Raw genomic sequence first — 18,208 nt, 5'->3', positions numbered from 1 at the left:
TTAGCACCTGGATTTCGGATTTTGTTCTAGTTTCAAGTGTATTTGATTATTTCAACATTAGACGAATGTAGAGATATTGACTTTTCAAGCCAAAGCAAAAAATATCATGCAGTAATTAGGGCTCGTTTGGGGTGTTTTTAAAATTTACAAGAGTACTTTTAGATTAGTAAAATTATTTTTTGTTGCATTTGATATAAATAAATAAAAATATTTTTAAGTTATAAAAATGCTTGTAAGTAATTTTTTGAGAAATATCTAACATATATTTTCTTAAAAAGTACTTTCAAATATTTTTGCATAAAATATTTAAAATTTTTATAAAAATTTATATATACTTATAAACAGAAACACTTTTACCAAAATTACTATTAATTATAAGTTGTTCTAAAATTCAGGACCAAATAGGTATTTGGTTAACCATATCCATTATCCAACAAACCCAATAGAGTTGTACTCCTAGACGGAGGACAAAAGACGTCGTCAGAGCATTGGAAAATGACTGACAGACAGCTTTGTCGACCACAAGCCATTCAAACATGGTGGGCTCTATTTTTTTTCCTTTTTATTTACTACTCTTGTAAATTGTATATTTGTATTTCCCTGTAAATTCCTTCTTATGGATAAGGAGTAAGGACACATATCAATAACTTCGTCGACAACAAATATCATTTGTAATCAAAACGCAAAGCTCTTAGTTGTCGTACGCCTTAATTAGCACCAATCTTTGCGTCCCCTACCTGCACTCTAAACAATCCCCATCCCTACACGCTGGAGTAGCCTTATCCCCTTCAGGCCTCAGTCCCATCCCGATCTGATAGACCAAAACGTCAGTGCGGACGTCCCTTCGAGCGTGGACGGTGTGATCGACGACATCAGCTCCCCATCACCATCTCTAATCTCATCGCAGCCGTCCATCACTCATCGTCGTATGGTCGCGTCACACCGTTATACTCTCTTATTACTCTACTGGCGACGACAGGACCGGAGACAAAGATATTAGCTAGTGGCAAAGTTCTGGAACTGCGACGACTGAGTTCCGAACTCGTCCTCGAAGCGATTCTTCCAACTCGGCCAAATCGGCTTAGCTACTAGCTCGGCTTGGCGCGCGAACGAGCGAGTTCCCCGGCAAGCCGCCACGCGGTGATGGTGACGAGAGGGAGCGTGTTTAACCGTCGACCGGTTCAGAGGTTCCGGCAGGCGATGATCTCGACCGTTGGATCGGTGAAGATCAAGCTTCTGCTTTGCTGCTGCATCGGCCTCACCCTCTTCGCGCTCGCTAGTCGAGCTTCGGACTTCATGGGATGGACCAGTCACACTGCTTCTCTGGAACGGTTCTCTGATTCACGGTTCGTTACAGTTGTTTAACTTTTGATAGCCCCCCGCATTAGTAGCTAATTAGAAATTAATTATCAGACTTAAGCCAACCATTCAAACTTGCAAATCACTGTGAATCATTCTATTTTTGGCAAGTAAATTCGGCGTTTATATCTGATGTTTAGTGAGCAAAACTCCCTCTTTGCGACTTTTGCTTTCTGGAAAAGCCATTTTAAAGAAAGTTTCTATTTTGTTGCTTTGAATCAGATATTTTCAAAATCCCAAAAGAATTGAAAATGAGTCGTTGTATGGTCAAATTGAGGTAAATAAATTGGGGAATCTTATTTTGGAGTGTTGACAATAATTTCCATATTAGATAATTGATTGGGAAAAGTTGGGATGAATATATTTAGAAAATAATCGTGCTATTTTATTACACATATTTCAATGGAATTGACGCTTACTTGGCTCTTTCTATTTTTCTTTTTTGTAATTTGTACGCAGGAAAGGGTATTCTATTGTAATGAACACATGGAAGAGATATGATCTTTTGAAGCAGTCTATTTCACACTATTCTAGATGTGCTCGGCTTGATTCGATACATATTGTGTGGAGTGAGCCAAGTCCTCCATCTGATTCCCTGAGAAAATTTCTATACCACATTGTACAATTGAACACTAGAGATGGGCGACAAGTTGAATTGAAATTTGACATCAATAAGGAAGACAGTTTGAACAACCGGTTCAAAGAAATTAAGGATTTGAAAACAGACGCCATTTTTTCAATCGATGATGATGTCATATTTCCCTGCTCTTCAGTGGAATTTGCTTTTGATGTTTGGCAAAGTGCGTCGGATACAATGGTTGGATTTGTGCCCCGTATGCACTGGCTTGATCAAATGGTATGTCTCAATCTGATATAGTGTCTCCTCTTGCTGCAATTCTTGGTCTGAATATTCTTTTTAATTTTGTGAGTATCAACTTGTTATAGATCCATTTAAACTTGAACTATATATTGTTTTCTACTTTTTAGGCTAGACAACCTTTACATCAAGACCATTAGCATTTACTGAAGAATCGCAATTCTTATTCATAATGTTGAAAACTCTTTATGGAACACTCGAACAACTATCTAACCACCATATGCTCTGTGTGCAGAAAGGTGATAAGAATCACTATGTATATGGTGGATGGTGGTCGGTTTGGTGGACGGGTACATACAGTATGGTGCTGTCTAAGGCTGCCTTCTTCCACAAAAAGTACCTAAGTCTGTTCACAAATGAAATGCCAGTATCGATCAAAGAATATATAACCAAGAACAGGTTTTCAATTTTGCTTTGAGCATTTGTTGCTTATCTTTTTCTAAACATACATCATTTGAGGCTTTTGAGCTGTGTGTGCAATTTCCACTGAATGTTGGACTGGATTTCACCAGGAACTGTGAAGACATTGCCATGTCTTTTCTCGTAGCAAATGTGACTGGTGCTCCCCCTATATGGGTGAAAGGTAATCATATATTCTATGCAAATTATAATTGTTTTTAAGTTTTCTTCCTTGCATCTCCTTGTTCGACATAGAGTAGTTTTCTAATGCCATCCAATGAATGATTATTTTGGTTATTTACTGGTTATTATAATCTGAATACAATTGAAATGAGATAATATTATTTATTTTCTTTTGGTGAATGTCATAAACTTTGTTGAATAAAGGACAGGCAGTAGAAGTCAAAAACCACATATAATACTTGTATCTAGCTCTATGAGGGTTCATGTTGATAGTTCCCTCATTTGTTTGTGTGTCTTTACTCATCAGCTTGATCCACAGTTTTCACACTCTTTATCCATAGCTTGTTTTACTTGAACCAACTGTCCTCCAACTTGGTGCAACCATGTACCTTCATTTCATATGATGAAATAATCATTGTCTAATACTTTTATATTCTTTTCAAAATTATATATTTAGGTTGAGGCTAGAATTTTGGCAGTTGAGGGGGACTTGTCCTCTGCTTGTGATGGTATAGCTGGTTAAATAACATTTTGGAGGAATATTAATTTGTTTTGTGATTTTGGGGAGAGGTCTACCCCACTTGTTCCCACCACATTACCAGTGTTTAAAAGGAGGGAAAGGGAGAAAAAAAGGACTATTGCTTTTATAGATATTGTAAACCAAGAAATTGTGTCTGACAGGCACCAGCAATGAAATTGTGTTCGTTAGTCTGAAGTGGAAGTGGGAAACCAAGGAAAATGTGTGTTATTAGATTTTGAAAACTTAAGACTGCATGTTTCTGTTATTCTAATCGTCACTTTGCTTTGACAATACACTCTTACATTAGCACTCATTATTTCTTTGTTTAATTAATAATAACTCACTATATGCTACTGGTACTTTCATTCAGGTAAAATATTCGAGATTGGTTCAACTGGAATCAGTAGCATGGGAGGTCACAGTGAAAGAAGAACCCACTGCGTTGATAGATTTGTTGCCGAGTTTGGACGAATGCCATTGGTACCTACGTCTGTGAAGGCTGTTGACAGTCGCAACATCTGGTTTTGGTGATTCCAGAGCTTACATTTTCTTCTATGGAATTGCTGAGAGAATTTCCGATGTTTTGGTTCTGTTAGAGTTGGTTATTCAGATACTTCTTAGGTTCCTGAGTTGTCTCATATCGAATTCTACAAATGTATGCGTTTTTGTGACAGAAGCTAGTTTAGCACGCCCATATTGATATAGATTGATTTCTTGTATAATTGTATTCTTACCATGTAACACGAAGTAGTTGCTATATGAGGAGTAATGAGATAGGGTATTTTTTTTATTATTCCAAGTTCTATTTTAGCCATTTTAACTCTCTTTTTTTTTTTTTTTTACCTTGAAATTACAAATTTACTTTTCATCCACTCATCCTCTTTCTTTTCTTTTTTTGTCAGACTTTACAAATTATAGTTTGAATGATTCAAGGCTAATCCCTGATCTTCATGATTTATCCAATCATAATTCATAATTAATTAAGGTAGATGAAAGTAAACGACTTTGACAAACAAACTATTATGTCAACAGATCACACTGCTTCCAAATATCTAACATCCCACCTTCTGTGGAAACTTCGAAAACTGGATTTGGTGATCATTTTAGTTGAAGCATGCATCTGATTTCTTGAATCTTTTTGAATTTTAAGATTGCGTTATTAATTTAGACAAGACTCTATAAGGGAAAATAGTATTTTAAAATTGAAATGATTTCCAAATTCAGAACAGAAAAATCTTGAAATTCAAAGCATTTCCCTTGCAGTATTTTGGTCAACTTACCATTGATGCCAAATGATCACTGAGAAAGTCGTAGAGCTAATTTTGGTACCACATGCATATTTTGGACATGTTCAAGCAAACAATTTCGTCAAAGCTCAAACTCATTTCTTATTATGAATCAGCTGGGGTACAAAACTGGATAGAGATTCTTATTTTCTTGGTGCAATTCCTTCGTATAAATATGTAATTTAATTGTCTCAGACAGAAACTCAACAGTAAATAAGTAAAAATAAAAAAACAGGTTCATGTCAATACCAGATAGCGACTTTGTAGGTCCATCTTTATTCAGCTACTTACAAAACTTTGTTGTAGTTGTCATAGGATGTGTTGAGAGGGAAGCAAGTCTCTTCACCGCCAGTGCTCCAGAGGAAGCTGGCGTACTTGGAGGCATGGTACGGGTTGTAGGGCTCGGTCGACATTGCCTGCTGGTATCTCTCTTCTGCAGCCCAAAGGTCTTTCCTTACTATCCATAAGAAGTCTGCATATCGGCTCAAAGCCTCAGCATCTGGTTTCTCCACTTGCACAGCGCGCCTGAAGCATTCCTCTGCCCTGCATACACCAAACACATTAAGTCCTGTCATATACCGTGATAAGTGTATTTTTGTACATTGGATGAGATTGAACCTATGACCTATTTGAATCCTAACATTTTCCCCACTCTCCCTCACCACATGGACTATCCCCAGGGGATTCAATTGGTGATAAGTTGATAAACCATCTATACAATGATGTTTGTGGGGCAGTTAAACTTCCTGGACCCATGTAAATGAGAGCCAAGATCCATATGACAAAAAGTGATACATGTTTTGTCCTTCAAAGCTCAATTAAGAACATCATACCCCACCATTCTCTAGCTATCTTCAAAGAGGATCACATGCAGCAAAGTACAAAATTTCCCATCTTCAACAGTGGGACCTATGTTTTGATAACACCACATAGAACCAAATGAAGCAAGGACTCACATCCTTTCTGATACGGTTTTCCTCCTATATAGTGACTGCCATAGCCTTCATGCTAGTGCATGTAAGCATAAGAAGAAACAGAACCAAATCTAGTCATCTATCAATTCCTTCATGGTCCAACCTTACAAAATAATCACTTGTATTCATATACATATATGGCTATTGTCTAGTCTTGCTCACTTTCATCAAAATGGTTATGTTCTTAGTCAAGTTAATTTCAGACAAGCAGACAACAAAACCAACAAAGATGAACAACTGCAAATAATAAGCAAATTAAAGTAGATAATTTAATACTCACCTATCGTGATCATGGGCCACAACATGGAGGAATTGCGCATAATTTGACAGAAGAAGTGGATTATTGGGCTCTTGAGCCAAACCCATCTGGTACAAAAGATCGGTTCTGAAGAAATGTGCATAGTCATCTGCTTCGAGATGCACAGTGACCGGTGACACAAATTGTTGCACGGTTTCATGATCAAGAGCCTCAGCCCTCAACTCTGCCTGCATTCTTGAAGCTTCCTCCACCACTGAGTTCCACAAATTCACCTCATCCTCCTTTGTGAACTCCTCATTATTCAATAACGAAACGCCATACATCTTTTCTGGGACGCCAATGGGATATTGGATTGAACTTGTCGAGCTCCCCAAGAGCCTATCCCCACCATCCTCAATCCCACTTTCACTGGGGCTCACTTTGCCCCCACCATCACCATCTCTGCCTCCATTCAAGGCCTTTTCCACAACCCCATTAGAAGAAGTCACTGAAAATTTCACAACTTTGGAAGCTTCACCAAATTTTGAGTTGGGTTGTAATTCGTTTTCCTCAGTGGCAGTCAAGATATCAGTGATAACCGGCAAAGGAGTGGCTGCAACAACAGCACTATCATTCATTGAATGGACAGTGAAATTTGCTAACAAGATCATCACATAGACCATGAGAGTCGGTGTCCCAGAGAAGACCTGCTGAAACAACCACACAAATGAGGCATTCATTTCTCTTTGCACCTTAGATATAATCTCTTGCAAGTCTTCAGAGTATAGACTTTCCCTTATGCTTAAAGCGTAGCTATGAAGCTCACGGATAATGAACACCATGGATGAGAAGGCCTTGCTCAAAGAGCAAAGAGTAAACTCCCCTGCTTCTATGGAACTCTCTTCCCATTGTTGCTGCTTCTTCTTTATCAACCGAAGGGACAGAGGAAACTCAAGGCTGTTGGCCTTCCGTTCAATGCTGGACCGAACGATTTCACTTCTTTCTGGCCAGTCTGGTGGCTCTGGATGAATACCAAGCAAAGAAGGTTCTAAAGAATTAAGCTTCAAGCTCGAAACCTTCATTGAAAAACCACTACCTGTGCTATTTTCTCCTTCTGGGTACGTGAAACTGGGAGACGTTTTCGACCCAACGCAAGCTGTTTCCTCTTCATTTTCGTCATCATCCTCACAAAGATTGAACTTTTGTGCCAATTCTTCAATCTGATCCGACAATTCTTCGAATGAGAAGTCATCAAAATTGGCTCTACAAGAATGCTTCAAAGTTTGACCTTTCAAATTACTCAACCCAGAAGAGACCAAACCATGAACAAACCCATAAGGCAAAGCTCCATTGGTTCCACTAGGCTTTGTGAGTGAATGAAAAGAAATAGAATATGATGATGATTTTGAAGAAGAAGAATAAGATGGACGAGGGAGTGCAATACTTAAGCTTTGCCAAGTCTTAGAAGAAGCTACCCCCGATCCCATATCTCTAATAATGAGCCCTTAAAAATGCTCAAACTTTTAACTAATTTAATGATAAACAGAGAGCTCCCAAAAACAGAGCCACAGATTCAGCAACTGGAAATTGAAGAAACAAAGAAAGAGTGGGGTAGAGATAAAGCGGTCAGTGTCCCATAAAACCCGTGCAGGAAAAAAAAAAAAAGCCTAAAAGGGTGTCATTTTTTAAGCTCTTCTTCGTCAATAGAATCAAAGATTGGATCCCACCAAAAAAGTCCCTAACTTGGTTCTAGAAGTCGCTTTTTCTTTTTGATGAACAAGTTGCTTTTGCTTTCATTTAATCCAACCTGAAATGGCAACCCAACACACAAACATTGATACATTTAGTCAAAATTCCCAATTTCCACAACCCATCATTGAATTTGGAAAACTAAGAAAACCCAGTATCTAACTTTTCAAGAAAGCAAAGCTTTGAAAAATAAAAAATTTAACAAAAAAAAAATGAAAGATTTTTTTGGGTGAAATTGATGAGAGATTACATACTTACATAGTAGATATTATGCCAGGCCTTAGAGAGAACATTGAAGGATCTCTGTAGACGATGACCGTGGCTTGAATAATGGCTTCCCACCACCATTTGCTCCCCAATATTACGTGACAAATTGCTTGACCATGGAGGCTTCAGAATTCAGATGCAAAATAGGAGGAATTAGTTCTCCTTGGAATTTTGGTTTGATTGAGAAAATTGCAAGCAAAAATAATTTGATTTTAAGAACCTTTTCAGGAGTCTTGCTTGCTGGCCGTACAAAACTAGAAATTTACGGTCGAATTCAGTGAGTTGCACCACACGTGGACCTTCGTTTATGGTACTAATTAATAATTAATTATGGGTTAATTATGAGTTAATTATGGTTCATCATCAAGTCATGAAAGATGTATTTAGGAAACAAAATATGTGAATTAAGTCTTCAAAGCCAGAAAAATAAGGTTTTTTAGTTGACATTCTTTTCGTTACTGTATTTGCTAATAACTTTCTATAAAAATCAACGAGGAAATCAGATTTTTTTAAAGAAAATGGTGACTACGTCGTTGCAGTTCCGAGTCACGTGCGAGTACAATAACACAGAACCGCCTTTTTCTCCTTACGAAGCTGACAGTTGGTGACGTACTTCAAAATCAATCTCACACGTGGCTCACTCACGGGCCTAGATTTGTCACCGTGTTTTGTCGTGATGCGTGAGTATGCTATGTGGGCTCATGTATTATTTGCTCTCGAGCGACCAAAACCAGATTTGCAAATTCTTAGAAAGAGGTGAAAAATTGAAAATCCTCTCAGTATGGAAATATTCCAACTTACTTAACTAAATATCCTAACCAAAACAAAAACTTAATTAACTAATCAATTTGATTATTATTTATATTAATGAATCTTGTGATTTATGGATTGATTGATATTAGGTAATAATCCCTTGCTTGTAGCAACTAATTTCATTGATTTTTTATTATAGAAAAGGGGGGAGGGTTCGAATCGGAGTGTGTAGGGGAGAGCTTTTGTCCTCAGTTAAATAGGCCAACTCCAATTCCAGCTAATTTCATTGAAATTATCACTTAATCTCCTAATTGTGTTACAATGGCTGTGCCATTTTTATTCCGGACACAAAAATCATTGACCTATTTGATTGACTGGAGTGTTAAGAATTATTTTTTTCTTGGGTAAAATATTAGAATTATATTCACTTTCCTCATTATCTCGTAATGGTTGTTTACATTACGTCTTGATGGAATGGAAAATTTAAGAAAAATTTCACTTAATAACCCAATCTCAACCCCCTCCAACTTTTATAACCCAACTTTTGAAAACTAACTTTTATAACCTTTTTGACACTTGAAAAGTTATAAATACCCTTAATAAAATTAAACCATTACCTTTTCTTTTTCTCTCTCTCTTCCTTCTGCCACTGATTCCCCCCCACCCACTCATCAGTGTTTCGCTGTGCTGCAACTACTAAGCAATTTGCTAAGTTAATTACACTTACACCCCATGAGATTTTAATAATTATACATACACCCCATGAGGTTTTAAAACTGTTATATATAACCCCCTATAGTGAGACGAAAATGATGAGAAATTATGCAAAAAAGCATGCTAAGAGATTAAATAGCCTAATAAGATTATTTAAGGTGTAAGGTCCAACCTGAATACAAATATTTTCTTTTTTATTTATTTATTTTTTTCTTTTGCAGGGGGTTATATGCAATAGTTTTAAAACCTCAGGGGGTGTATGTGTAATTATTGAAACCCCAGGGGGTGTATGTGAAAAGACGATCAACCTCAGGAGGTGTAAGTATAATTAAAACCTCAGGGGGTGTAAGTATAATTAAAACCTCAGGGCTCATGCAAGTACTCGGTGGAAAGAAGCAATTTGCTGTATGCTTCTATTTGGGCCTAAATTTTGCACTTGTCAATAAATGGGCCAAGGGAGATCGAGCCGTTGCATAAATGGTCCAATAAGAAGATGGAACTGCCAAAACAAGATGAATCAATAAGAAACGGGCCGAGGACAGCGTAGAAGCCCAAAGCTAGAAGGTACATAAGGCCTCAGGCTTGCCCAGCTATGCGAATCAGATCAAAGGAGGCAAGTCCTACTAGAGGAAGCAACCAAGGTATCTTTAGAAGATCAATAGTCATAACCTTATAAAAGTAAGTTGGGTGGATAAATGGGTTATTGAGTTAGATTTCCCAAAATTTATACTTATTCATGGTTTGGATTCCGGCCGAACAAATGAGGCCTGAGGTATGGTCAGACTTAATCCAAATATAAGCCGTATGTGAATCCATATAGCCCAACCCACCAAGGGCCCTATTTGAATGAAAAGTGAAATCATTTAAGAATTGGGCTCAGACCCCAATTTCAATCTACATAGTTGGGCCTCAAAATTGAAAAATGGAAAACGTTTTTTCTTGAGAAGATTGTAATTACTAGTCATGCAAAGGAATCCTTGCCTAATTCATTTTCTCATCATTTCTCGCTAGTTAGCTAACTCAAAAAACTATGGATATAATTTTTTAAGTAGGTGGAATTTGGTTTAAAAAAAAAAGTGGAAAGGATTCTATTATTTGGTACTAGTCAACTAGATATCTTTCCATATTATCTTTGTGATAAGTCATTGTCGTTCTGGCATTGCCTTAGATAAAAAATGTAATATTTTATAAGAATGGTAAACATTTTACAAGATTACATGAAGGGCCGGTAATTGTACAAAAAACAAAATCCAGGAGGTAAAAGAAAACAGAATTTTTCCTTTTAGTGAAGTCTACAACAAGTCCCGGTGAAAGAAGAGTTCACAGACCGAGTCCACCTCGAACTCCAACGAGTCAAAAGCGTGAAGCACTCACTGGTTCCTCCGAGTCCGACATTCGGAACCGTGTTCATGATTGAAAATATCACCCAGAAACGTCTTGGCGGCATCCAAACTCGGAAAATAAGTGGGCTCGAGAAATATCTGACTGAGCGAGTCGTAGGACTCGGGATTGACGACGTATCGGTTGCCCTTGGCCTCCAAGCTCCCCATCAAAACGACCAGCATCTGCTTGTAGGAGTAGAAGAAGCGCTTGAGCGCCGCCTCGATCGCCTGCATCGCCTGAAGCACATGAATCTTGTCCTCTCCTCCGCCTCTCTTCTCCTCCGAGTACAGCCTCATCGCCGCCTCCTGAATCCTGGGCCCACCTTTCGGATCCACCTCCACGCCCAACACGTACGGCACCTTGTGCCTCAACTCCTTACACAGCTTCGTCACCTCCACCAGCCCCTTCGATCTGAAGCAAAACGACTCCGTATCGTCCACCGTATTGAACCCCAGCTGATTCTTCAGTCTTAAAAAATCGTCCGGGTCCATCAGAAGATTGAGATCCTCGATCTCCGCCAGAAGCTTCCATATCCGTTCGATCAGGTAACAGTCGCTCGCAGCCTTTTCGAAATCCTTGTCTTCGATTCTTCCCGTCACGCGCTTCAGAAGCTCGTGGCACGCGTAGACCCACGACTCCAGGACCTGGTGCGTGGTGTACACCGTCTGGTTCTCGTAGTTGTTGATGTGGTGGTCGTACGGACTCTTCTTCAGTGAATGCAGCTCACTTGGCTTGCAAACGGCGTCGTAGTCCAGGTTCGGTTTGCCAGCTAGGTTTGGCTCTCCCAGTCCTAGCGTGTACGGACAACTCCGCATCTCGCATTCGATCGAGAAGAGGATCTTCTGCGCCATGCCTTCCGATTTCTGCCAAGTGGCCAGTCGCGGAAGCAAGCTGGCTTCGCTGGTCCGGCTCACCACGGTGGTGTCCCCTGAGACCCTCCACACCTCAGCGAAGCTCCCGTTGCGAGCGAGCGCGCCGTCCGATGTGCTCAGATCAACGATTGGAGCCTTGCCACGTGTCTCGCTGTCTTCTTCGTCGTCCTGGATTAGCATCGCTACGAGCTCTATCTGACGCGTGGCGAGCGACTCGAGGCGCCGCCTCCACTCGCGCTGGTTCGCATACGGTCTCGGGTCGGACAAAACGGTCGATATGAACCGGAACGAAATTTCTAGACCCTGCAAAGCCGGTTTTAAAACAGACTCGTTTTGCCAGCCCGGAAACTCATTGAAGCTCCACAGCTTTCTGAGCTCGGGGAGTCGAAGGCAGTGTTCGTAAGTGGAGCAGGCCGATTCGGACGCCGCCGAAATATCGGGTCGCAGCTGTGGAGCGCGAAACGAACCGGGTATTGAGAGGTGGAGCTTGTTGGAGAGTTTGGGGGATTTGCTGGGTATATCTGAGGAGACCATCTGTGCCTTCCAATCTAAATCAACCATTTTTAGGTGCAGAGAAATGAGTAATGTGAGTTTTTGTAGTTCAGGAAGTTTGGGAAGTTTGGGTTTTGTAACTTTTTGTTTGAGTTGTGTTTGAGGAAAATGAAGGATTAGAGAGAGGGGTATTTATAGGGCAGCGGAAATTTCAACAAAACGAAAAAGCGTGTGGAATGGGGCATGAAGATTGAACAAGGAGGAATTTGGAAGTCGTGACTCGTGGTGTTGGAAAAATAAATTAAAATATTACATAATTTTTTGAAAATTATTATTATTAATTATAATATTTATGCATACGAAGCTTATCCATATCACCTAACGACGAACCTATACGGTGTCCAAATGCCTAATGTCTGCTGTGTATGCATGTAGCTTATTAAGAAGAAAAGTTGGAAGTGGCTTTGTTTGAAATAGAATCTACTATGTAAGTAAGGCCGTGGAATCGTCGAAGTTGGACCTTTGTCACTGTTGGGTCTGGTTCAATGGAGCACATCTGCTACACCGCCTTCTTTTTAAAATTTTTAATGCTCCACCAACCACAAACTTGCTTTGGAAATAATTCCATTATTTTTGTCACTTTATAATCAGCTCTCATTTTATTACTAATTTTAATTCTCATTTTAAGAAATTTAGATCCTTTATTTTGATATTTTACAAACTAAAACTTTATGGTTTTTAGAATTATAACTAAATTTCAATAATATTGTAACTATCCTGTGTTACATAATATTGGTCTATTAATTATATAATATTTCACATAACTATTCCACGTTATAACTCGGCAGTTAATGTCGAGTGTTCGGCAATGCATTTTTGTTTCTTTCTCGATACTAGTTTATCAGTTTTATGTTAGGTTTTAATTTTGCACAAAATCTCATTATACCTCCTTGGAGGATATGAAATAAACACGTACCTTATACCCTTTAAAAATTAAAAAAATAATAACATATTTATTTGGCGTGGGCCACGTGGCAATGCTCAGAAGAATTTATTTAGAAACAATAAACCCATAATCCATAAAAATTTCAGTACAAAGAATAAATGTAATAAGGACAAAATCTAATTTTCTGTATTAATAATTACATTTTGATTTTATAGTGATATATATATATATGGAAAAATGCATTTTGCAATTAGGTTAAAGTTAGAAACATGAATATCGTATTTGGATATATCTAGGTTTAAATATTATTAAATAGTCTGCAACATTGTTTAATAAGCAAATTTCTATGGTATTTTCTTGAACGTAGCGATGATGATGATAAAATTTCAAAAATATTAATGAATATAATAAAAATTTTGGATTGAGTTGCACTTCTTGGGGTATGAAGATAAAATATAACAGGGAAAATTATTTAAGAATATATTTGAATTTGTGATAAGAGGATTAACATAACTTCTCAAAAGAGGAAAGAAGCTTATATAAGTAAATAATTTTGTTTATATTTAAGAAAAATACTTTACTAGAGAAGGCCTATATAACGTATAGATTGTATTTTGGAGGGTCAATAGTTGCAGCTGATTTTTAACGAACGTTATTATTCTTTCTTTCTTAGATGCTTCACGGGGTTTTCCACGTTTTGTCCGTTTTTCAAATGCGTTTTTCTTCCTTTTTTCTTGAAATAACAAACTGTTGTCTATTTCTCAAATGGTCAAAATATTCAGAATGTATGATGACCAAAAATAAAAAAATTGTAAGAACGTGACATGAGTAATGTATATATTCATATATACGAACTATATATGCCATTGTGGGTTTTTAAATAATAGAATTTGGGGGACTCGAGAATTGTGTCTGTGATTACAACCGACTCATTGTATTTAATTGATATCATGTCATGGTTAGTACACATATGCTACGTACACAAACAACTATTTTCTATTTCTACAAATATCCATAATGGGATAGAAATTATAGAATATAGTAATAAAGTACTCAAAATCAGCTCCTCAGATTTGATTGAAGCCAAGTTAGTCAGAAAATAAAACTAGTAAACGCCAGCTGGGGATTATTACAGTTGAACAACAGCTTGCAATGCTAGCTATTGCTAGATAATGTTACATTGTTATACACTTATACTTTCTCATCATGTATTGGAGCCATCTAGTCTCATTGATATTTGCTATTTTTCTTTAATTCTAATTTCTAAGCCATATAATAAAATTATAAAATACAGCAACTTGATTAGGTCTCTTATTTTCTTTTTATAATTAATTACTTGATGCTCTAAGTCCAAAATCTATGATTCCTTTTCTAACTCTACAGGTGAATGTAAAAATATTCCCTCTATTTTGAGAATCTATTTGTATTGCATGATGTAGTTGCATGTTGATGCTAAAATTGGACTAAAAACATAGAGAGATAACCACTTTAAAGTTAGATAATAATTATAAAATGTCTATGTAAATAGTAAAAAGCTATATATCTGATTGTCGAAACAAAAAATAATAATACTTTGAATATAAAAATCGTCTATTGCGCAAAACTAATAGCTCTAAAACTTGTAAAAAGTGTTGCAAAATAAGGTTCAAATGAAGAATATGTATCAAGAAATTAATTACTAGACAAATTAAGGAAGTTAATACTTCCATAATTTGGTACATTTTCTATTAATTTCTTATTATTTTTTTCCTGGAGTGCTTTTAATTTCTTCTATTGCACATCTACTCCAAACCAAAAGCAAATAGTTAAAAAAATCAATGGGAAGAAGGATAAAAAAATAAGAAGAAAATGGGAATACTTTATTACTTTACACCCACGTTATCCAAAACCAAGTGGCATTTGGTTCCATTGAAATTATGGGCAGTGCAGCTGTGGTTCCGTTGGGTTTGGATAACTCTCTTAACTTTGTCCCATTCCCACACCACACGCTCCACACTGAGTCTCTGAGTCTCTGACTCTGTTCATTTCAAAGGTTGGCGCGTTGGTGCGTTGGTGGTGTTGGACTCAATCCCCGCGTTTACCGCTTCAAAACTCGCCAACCACACCGCCTTTAATTGGCACACGTGTCCATCTCCCATTGCTCAGTCCGAAGCGGACTCAATCTTAGTGCCCTCCAACTCGGCGACTCTTTTTGGCCAGCTAATCACGCTGGGTACCATGTGACATGCCCCACCTCCCGACACGTGGCGTGCCCATCACGTGCTCCACCCACTTCACATGTCCGGGTACACATGGGCACATCGTTCTCCACCGCCGGTGCCTAACAAGCCACTGTGATGCTGCCACGTTGCTCGGAGACGGTTGGATGGTAACGGTTAGTTGGCTTAGCCGTAAGTTCTCGTATGGTATGGATGCCGACCCATAAAAAGCAACAACAATGAAAACGAAGCAAAGTGTTTGGTGCTTCTAGTTTTTTATTTTTCCTTGTAGATTTGGGTACTTGGACTTGTACTCAACACGTTGAAATTTTGAATAAGAGATTTACTTAAACAAATAGCAATCTTAAGTTGAAATGAAAAGAAAAGATTTTTCGTTCATGACTTCCACCATGCACTTTCACATGCCTACACACATTACATATGCTGATGTTCCTCCAATATAGTCGCATGTAACGCCAAATGAGTATAAAATTTTAACATAAGGTTTCAAAATTGATATATAAAATTTAAAAATTCTTTACATATTAATTGATGACTTATAGAAGCTAATGTGAGATCATAAACATGGTTGTAAACTTGTAATCTAAGATTAAGAAAAGTCATTTTTTAACGAGATTTAAACTGTCATTCAAATATCATTTTTTTGTTTAAATGGTAAATTTTACCATTAACTCACTAAATTAACTGATCACAAGATACTCAAAATTCCAAACATTGGGTGTACTTTGAGTCCACTAATTTCAGCTTATCAATATTTTATAATGATAAGTATGGTATTATACTATTATACCATCACAGGATAACAGAAAAGAACCCTAAATTTAATTATGAATTAAATATGGGAAGAAGGGCCGTTAGTTGGTTTATTTGACTTTTGAGGAAGTCAATGGTGGGCTAGGAGTGGTTTCCTAGCAAGGAAGCATGTTTCGAGGCAGAAAGTGGGGAATTATTGGTCATCATGTACCGGATGCCAAGGACTACTACTGGCCCCACTTTCTCACCTTTAATTTCTTCCACGAGTCTTATCCATTTTTCTTGATAGGAATGAATCGGAATCTCTGCTAGATGCTTCACTTGAGCCTCTAAACAAGCATCTACTAAAACCAAAAAAACAAAAAAAACCCACAAACAAAAGAAAGAAAAAGATGTGCGAGAATCAGATAATTGTACAGATGGCACTTGTACGTGTGATGATTAACAGCAGAGATTAGATTACCAACAGTTGTCACAGAAAGAGATTAGGTCCATCCACGAATTTTCTATCAATCACTTTATTATTATACCGATTAATACCACCGTTATAAATCAACTCAAAAGAAAATAACACTACCATTTATTCATTCATTCATTCATGTCCCATTTATTATTGTATTTGTAGCAGATTTTTGTAGCTCTATGATTATGATAGCTGCTGATTGAGGTTCACTTGTATCATATGTGTTACAATTACCATACAAATTAAAGTCGACATTGCTTGAAATTGAAAGCAATCACGCAAGGCTTGTTTGTTCCTGCCGTCTTTCAGGTCTTTGGATAATATTACTGGAATAATAATATCAATATATATTTATTTCAATATTTCATTTCATTGTTGTCATTGATCATTTCATGGTGCTTCTCTTACCCTATTGGTGGATTGCCCCATCATCATCATCATAGTGCTCTAGAAGCAACACCAAAGAATCCCAGTAAAAGGGAACTACGTACATTATAATTTAAATACCTCCAGTGTAGTGCACTACTCAACCTCATATTTGCACTTCTGTCTATTTGTATCACTATCATACTGAAGACAAACATAATCAATTGTCAACTCTGCTCGGCTGATTAAGAGTTAAGAGTTAAGAGTTAAGAGCCGAGCAGTATTAGATTGTGGTGATGTACTGATAAGGAGGAACAAGATCAAACCTTAATATTTCATTAATTATTTATGCCTAAGCTAGATTAACGACCGTTGGCGTTTAGTTCAAGATTTCGTGCCTCAACATTTGGTCGGCCAATCTTGCGTCACGACTCATGACTTGTAAAAACCTTTAATTAATTATTGATGACATTTCATTCCATGCACGCACATTAGTTGTTGGGAGATAACTTCAAAATATCTACCCCGCCACCAATATAAAAATGTATTGTTAAGACTTAAGAGGATTGGCGTTATGGGTGTTCTTCATGGCTCTTTTAACAACCACGAACAGGCGTTCATATGAAAACCAATAAATAAAACCAAAGAATAAGATAAAGGACCAGCCTACAAAGTGCCACACACGTACTCTGTCTCTAATTCATGTTTTAATGGATAGACATTAGGTGCCAAGGCCTCAGGGCTGCCACCGTTTTGCCTCTCTTTTGCAAGTCAATGGGTCATTAAAATACTTGGAAATTTCTATGTAGCCAGGAACAAAGGGGACCAAAGGGCCCAAATATTGGGAAAGCAGCCTACTTTTTCTTTTTATTGGCAATTTGGCATATATTTGTTGTGAAATGCTATGTTTTTGATGGGATTTTTTAGCCAGGGACAAGTCCATGTGCATCCATTTTGCTTAATTATCTACTTGTTTCAAATCAAAGATAAAATTATATAATGGCCAAAAAAGAAGATAAAACTATATGCTCTAGTGGAGGTAGAGGCTAGAGAAAGATAGAGACATATGGAAGCTTGAGTTGTAGAGAGTTGTGAAGCTCCTCCTGCATCTTGGGATATAAATTAAATTCTAATGATAGAGGCTATTATTTTAATAAGAGATGCTCTGTTTCACAGCATTTAATTAAGGTGAACATTGTGTATCACTATCAAGTATGCTCAATTAATTGCTCTTATGAAAATAGCAGAGCATCACAAGAGAGAGTTGACATAATTATCCTAGCCATCCTAGAGTTGACCTCAGTGCTTACAATGTGTCCCGTGGCCTGGCTTGACTATTACTTGGGACAACGTTTGCATCCTTGTCAATGGTCTCATAGAGATAGGTCGGGACAG

At 37.6% G+C, this 18,208-nt stretch overlaps 3 protein-coding genes across 4 annotated transcripts; 1 reads left to right on the top strand and 2 right to left on the bottom strand.

Moving 5' to 3' along the window:
• The first annotated feature begins 702 nt into the window (after positions 1-702).
• On the top strand, positions 703-4,131 carry EPC1 (Nucleotide-diphospho-sugar transferases superfamily protein). The gene is made up of 5 exons (XM_086238624.1): positions 703-1,346; positions 1,819-2,215; positions 2,472-2,635; positions 2,749-2,819; positions 3,709-4,131. Exons 1-5 carry the CDS (start codon positions 1,144-1,146, stop codon positions 3,867-3,869), a joined length of 996 nt encoding a protein of 331 aa, XP_086094750.1. The 5' UTR covers positions 703-1,143; the 3' UTR covers positions 3,870-4,131.
• A 570-nt stretch (positions 4,132-4,701) lies between these two features.
• Positions 4,702-7,993, bottom strand: LOC147289878 (uncharacterized). Of its 2 annotated transcripts, none has more exons than XM_086237060.1 (3): positions 7,840-7,993; positions 5,879-7,643; positions 4,702-5,167 (listed from the first exon to the last, which is right to left on the bottom strand). In XM_086237060.1, exons 2-3 carry the CDS (start codon positions 7,321-7,323, stop codon positions 4,912-4,914), a joined length of 1,701 nt encoding a protein of 566 aa, XP_086093186.1. In that variant the 5' UTR covers positions 7,324-7,643; positions 7,840-7,993; the 3' UTR covers positions 4,702-4,911. The 2 variants fall into 2 exon arrangements, with proteins under 2 accessions (XP_086093186.1, XP_086093185.1); XM_086237059.1 differs by having other exon boundaries at positions 7,844-7,993.
• A 2,496-nt stretch (positions 7,994-10,489) lies between these two features.
• Positions 10,490-12,244, bottom strand: HSPRO2 (Hs1pro-1_N and Hs1pro-1_C domain-containing protein). The gene has a single exon (XM_086237847.1). The coding sequence runs from the start codon at positions 12,133-12,135 to the stop codon at positions 10,690-10,692; it is 1,446 nt and encodes a 481-aa protein (XP_086093973.1). The 5' UTR covers positions 12,136-12,244; the 3' UTR covers positions 10,490-10,689.
• Between the last annotated feature and the right edge of the window lie 5,964 nt (positions 12,245-18,208).

The sequence above is a fragment of the Dryas octopetala genome, chromosome 3 (assembly GCF_963921425.1).
Source record: "Dryas octopetala chromosome 3, drDryOcto1.1, whole genome shotgun sequence".
Taxonomy (NCBI): Eukaryota; Viridiplantae; Streptophyta; class Magnoliopsida; order Rosales; family Rosaceae; genus Dryas; species Dryas octopetala.
This window is presented reverse-complemented; position numbering and strand designations above follow the sequence as displayed.

Excerpts from the sequence above, each read along its gene's own strand:
- HSPRO2 (XM_086237847.1), bottom strand. The coding sequence starts at position 12,135 with ATGGTTGATTTAGATTGGAAGGCACAGATGGTCTCCTCAGATATACCC.
- LOC147289878 (XM_086237060.1), bottom strand. The coding sequence starts at position 7,323 with ATGGGATCGGGGGTAGCTTCTTCTAAGACTTGGCAAAGCTTAAGTATT. Across the intron at positions 5,168-5,878 it reads GTGGCCCATGATCACGATAG|GGCAGAGGAATGCTTCAGGC; the intron begins GTGAGTATTAAA and ends TGGTGTATGCAG.
- EPC1 (XM_086238624.1), top strand. The coding sequence starts at position 1,144 with ATGGTGACGAGAGGGAGCGTGTTTAACCGTCGACCGGTTCAGAGGTTC. Across the intron at positions 2,216-2,471 it reads TGCACTGGCTTGATCAAATG|AAAGGTGATAAGAATCACTA; the intron begins GTATGTCTCAAT and ends CTCTGTGTGCAG. Across the intron at positions 2,820-3,708 it reads TCCCCCTATATGGGTGAAAG|GTAAAATATTCGAGATTGGT; the intron begins GTAATCATATAT and ends ACTTTCATTCAG.